The 4,399-nt window shown below is 44.4% G+C and overlaps 1 protein-coding gene across 1 annotated transcript; it reads left to right on the top strand.

Moving 5' to 3' along the window:
* The first annotated feature begins 1,823 nt into the window (after positions 1 to 1,823).
* Positions 1,824 to 2,918, top strand: H257_14307 (hypothetical protein). Its single transcript, XM_009842074.1, has one exon. It carries the CDS (start codon positions 2,254 to 2,256, stop codon positions 2,686 to 2,688), a length of 435 nt encoding a protein of 144 aa, XP_009840376.1. The 5' UTR covers positions 1,824 to 2,253; the 3' UTR covers positions 2,689 to 2,918.
* The last annotated feature ends 1,481 nt before the right edge of the window (positions 2,919 to 4,399 follow it).

The following is a 4,399-nucleotide window of genomic DNA, read 5'->3' as shown; positions in this document are numbered from 1 at the left end:
TGGTAGAAAACCACCATTTTAACCAATACAATTAAACCAAAATCAATATTTTCCTGTTTTCAGCCTATTAGCACCAGTACCACATGTCCAGTGACATCTCAACATCTTGCGCATATCATGCGTGACATACAAGTTGTCGCACGACTATACAGTAGTATTACTTTTTTCGTTCGGACCACTGTTGCCTGCTCTTATTGCAAATTATCCCACTGCTTGTCCGATTAAAATTCTGTCAAGAAGTGATTATCCCACTATTTGTCCGACTTCACCGATGATAGCTTGCCCGGCCTGTGCAAAACCTGAGCCAACCTTGAAGTTTTGCTGCAAAGGCAACTCTCGCCACAGCTGTCGTTTACTCCGGCGTAATATATTTGTGCAAAAACTGAGTAGAATGACATGCATTCCGTGGGTTTGAACGGTTTTCAGATATGGCTGGTCGGTATTCAGATTTATTGAACGTTTTTCGGTGTTTGTCTCGGAACAAGCCTGCTTCTGAATTCTGATTGCTACTAAACCACCTTATACAGACAGACCAATGAACGGTGGTGTGTACTGACTGTTTCGTCTTCACGGCCCGCCCAAAGGGAGGTAAGAAACCTCTTATCATCGCCAAGATATGATAGTAAGTGCAACGAGTTATAGATAACGTTATCAGCTAACCTTCACCAAAAAGTGACCCTTCGCAATCGATGTTATCCGTTGTTCCCCCGAAGCCCCGAAACCCTTCCCTTCGCACTATCAACCTTCAAAACGGACCTTGGTGCAGCCACATACTCACTTTCTGCCCCGCCCTCGATTCAGTGCTTTGAGAATACCATCCACAGATCAGGGAGTAGGATGTTGTACTACAGTAAGCCTTGGTCTGTTAAAAGTCGGAGTTGCTGAAGGGAACCATGCAATCTTTAGACATGCGATATGCCGCTCAGATTCATAACCAGACGCGCTTAATCTACGAATAATACTGATCCGTTATCATTTTCCTTCAATAGAACCAGTAGCCCTGTAACGCCGGACCCCCTTGTGTTGCTATTCCCAGCCCAGGGTTAACTTGAATACGAACTTGCATACCACTACTAATCTTTTTAACCAATCACCTTCAACTTCGTTTAGAGGTAATCAAGTGGCCCGAAAGTGTTTTCAGCCTATGTTAAGTATCACAGTTCACTTTCCATCAACACCCATTGATTGTGAAATCCTACGACCAAACCGTATTTATTCTCCTCTGTAGCAATATTGAGTTCAGGAACCCTAATTCTAATCTTAATTTTGAATGTACAGGACCCCCCCTCCATCGAAGGGCCCCAAATAGTGACCACCGGTATGCCCATAACGTTACCCGGTAAACACGGGAGTCCCCCCTCGAGTGTGAACGCGACGCACACTACATATCTCGCCTCTTCTACGTACTACAGTAGTAGTATAGCTCGTGCAGCCTATGTATACTAATAAAGTTTTTCAGGTAAATCAATACTAGTATTGCCCAGTCGATTCGAAATTGGGGTGTTCATTCGAATGAGCAGCACCAAATTGGAAGACAATCGATATACGGCCAATCAAAACCGAGAACACGAATCAAGTGGCTAATCAAATCCACTCTTGGATCATTTCAACATTGAATTAGTGTGTGAATGAAATTAGTGTGACATTGGACGATTTTTACATAAGCACTTACAAGCGTAAGTACAACGAATCGATCGACGGATTTGGCGAATCAGCCCAAAAGTCCAAACTTTGGGTAACAACTGGACAATACTACTTGAACAAGTACTATTGATACTTGTTCGTGATAATAAAAAAGGTAGGATGACCATCACAAACGAGATCTCTTGGCACTCTGGTTAGGGGTTGCGATAGTAGTTATGGCTTAAATATACAAATTTGGACCGAAAGTGGAAAGTAACCAACACAGCCACCCTGCTTCGCTCACACGACCACGGCCACTTTGCCTTCATCTAGTTGGTTTGGATCATTAGGGTCCATATCCAGCACGGTCAAGTTGGAAACCCGCGTGCGCATGCTCTCAAAGCACATGTCTTCGCTCAGATCTTGCAGTTCAGTGTGCCACCGCGTGCCACCGGTGGTGGTCATCATCGCCGCTCCACTTGACATCGTCGAGATGTCATCGCTCTCTCGGTACACAAAGCGCGGCACATGCATGTCGGCGGGGCGCGATGGGCGGTGGTCCCCCAACGATGTCATGGACGATGTAGCTGAGGACAAAAAGATGAGACTTGGATGGTGGTGGTTTAGGTGATGTTGGTTGGAGGTGGTGGTGCTGGCCAAACTCGCCAAGTTCCGCAGGCTAGCCGGCACGACGCTCTGGCTGCTCGTGCTGCTTCGCACGTTGCTGTGCTTGGTGAGAAAGATGTACGGATTGGGCGACATGAACGTGGTCGACGGATGCAGCTGGTCGTTGTAATCTTTGCTGTCCTGGATGACTTGGCTCGACTGGTTGTTGGAGATGGAACGAGCATGAGAGTAGTACAGCGATGGCTGCTCGGACGGCGGAAGCTGCCTCATTTTCACGGCAAACACCACGCCAAGGAACATGCACCCGAGCCAAATCGACGACCCGAGGTAAAACTTGGATGTGTTGGTCCAGTCATGATCTCGTGGCTGCATCATCTTCGCAGTGGCTACAGGTTCTCCGACAGGTGGGAATGCCGTGGAAGAATTGGACCCGATTAAATGTGCTGCTACGGCTGGTTCCACGGCTGATGCGAGGCTTCTGCTGTTGGTTGAGCACGGCGAGACGAACGTGGCATTGACACACAATGGTATGGAGGGCAAGACATCGCCCATGACAGTGTGGACGAGACTTATCCCTGCCACCGCCGCCATCAGCACAGGCAACCCCATGGGCACAGTCATGCCAACGAGTAGTAAGTAACCAGTTTGCGAAAGCTGGCACGAATTCCCTTGATTAGTACAATTTGAGTGTGAAATGCTCGCATAATTCTACGGAATTTGTAGGCCAGACTTGACTTTTGTATGCAATCGTAGAACTTTGCGATTAGGCCATTTTGAAATCCTCCACTTGGACTATTCTCCAATTTCTAACCCAAATTTGGACTTTGGAGGCATTTCACCAAAATGCATTTAATTATTGTACAAACTATACTATACAACATTTAGCATACCTGTTTTTGCCCGATGCAGAATGGATTAATTAGCATGTACTATGGTAACGAACAGCCTGTTTTTAAGCCAATAAAATCACGTAATGCCTACTTTCTGCCAATCCAAACTCCCTCTGCAGAAGAAGGGACGGGGCTAAATCTAGTAATACCTACTACTGTAGGATATCTCTGGTATGAAGCAATTATTGAACTATTTATGGGTCAAACAAGTTGTTAACCAGCCTATCTGATCAAGGGAATACTACACCATTTTTCGTTAAAGTTCAGGTTATTTCCGGTATATTTCGTCCGACGCACAACAGATACACGCCATGTGCGTTATACTGTATTCGCCAACCATTCGATATATTTCGTTCAGACCCTACTTCGTTGCATTATATTTCGACTAAAGTCCAGTATATGTCACCCCACAACCGGTATATTTCACATGTTCAATATATTTCAAATAGATATTGTGCTTTCAAGCTAACTTTGGTATTTTCGGTAGATTCGACGAACGACGTCAAATCCACCTGAAGTCGTCGAGCGTCATTTTACTTAAACTAAATATACTCACTGTCTGTCCGATACAATGTTGAACTCTGTGAAATGGAGAAGCTTGGTAATGCACCGGATACGCCTGAAATTTGATTTATCGAAAAAAAATTTCGAAAATTTCATTGGCTACTTCGTTCCGTCGATTACTTTGTCGATTTATTGAAACATGATTTGAAGTATACTGAACAATGTGTGAAATATACCGGCTGTGGGGTGACATATACTGGACATTAGTCGAAATAACCATGTAGGGTCTGGACGAAATATATTGAATGGTTGGCGAACATAACGCACATGGCGTGAATCAGTTGTGCGTCGGACGAAATATACCGAAAATAACCTGACCTTAGACGAAAAATGGTGTAGTATTGCTTTCCTGTAGTACCTGGTATGATCATTTCACTGTCAAAATCTAATAATAATACTTCGAAGTACAAATATCTCTCATTCTACGGAATTCGTAGGCCAGAACTTGACTTTTGTATGCAATCGTAGGCGCATACCCCTACGATTTCACCATTTCGAAATCCTCAACCTCAATTATTTTCCAAGCTATATGCGAATTTGTAGCAAACATAAAATTTCGCAATTCATTTGTGAATTGACGAAATCGTAGGGAGCTGGTCCTACGATTTTCATATCCAATGAGATCTCAAGAAAATCACAAATTGCTGGACTCCAATTGACCAATCCTCCTCTATTTTACACGTCACATGCCAAAG

This window comes from Aphanomyces astaci (genome assembly GCF_000520075.1).
Source record: "Aphanomyces astaci strain APO3 unplaced genomic scaffold supercont1.56, whole genome shotgun sequence".
NCBI lineage: Eukaryota > Oomycota > Saprolegniomycetes > Saprolegniales > Verrucalvaceae > Aphanomyces > Aphanomyces astaci.
Note: the sequence above shows the minus strand (reverse complement) of the source record. Positions and strands in the feature narration are given on the sequence as shown.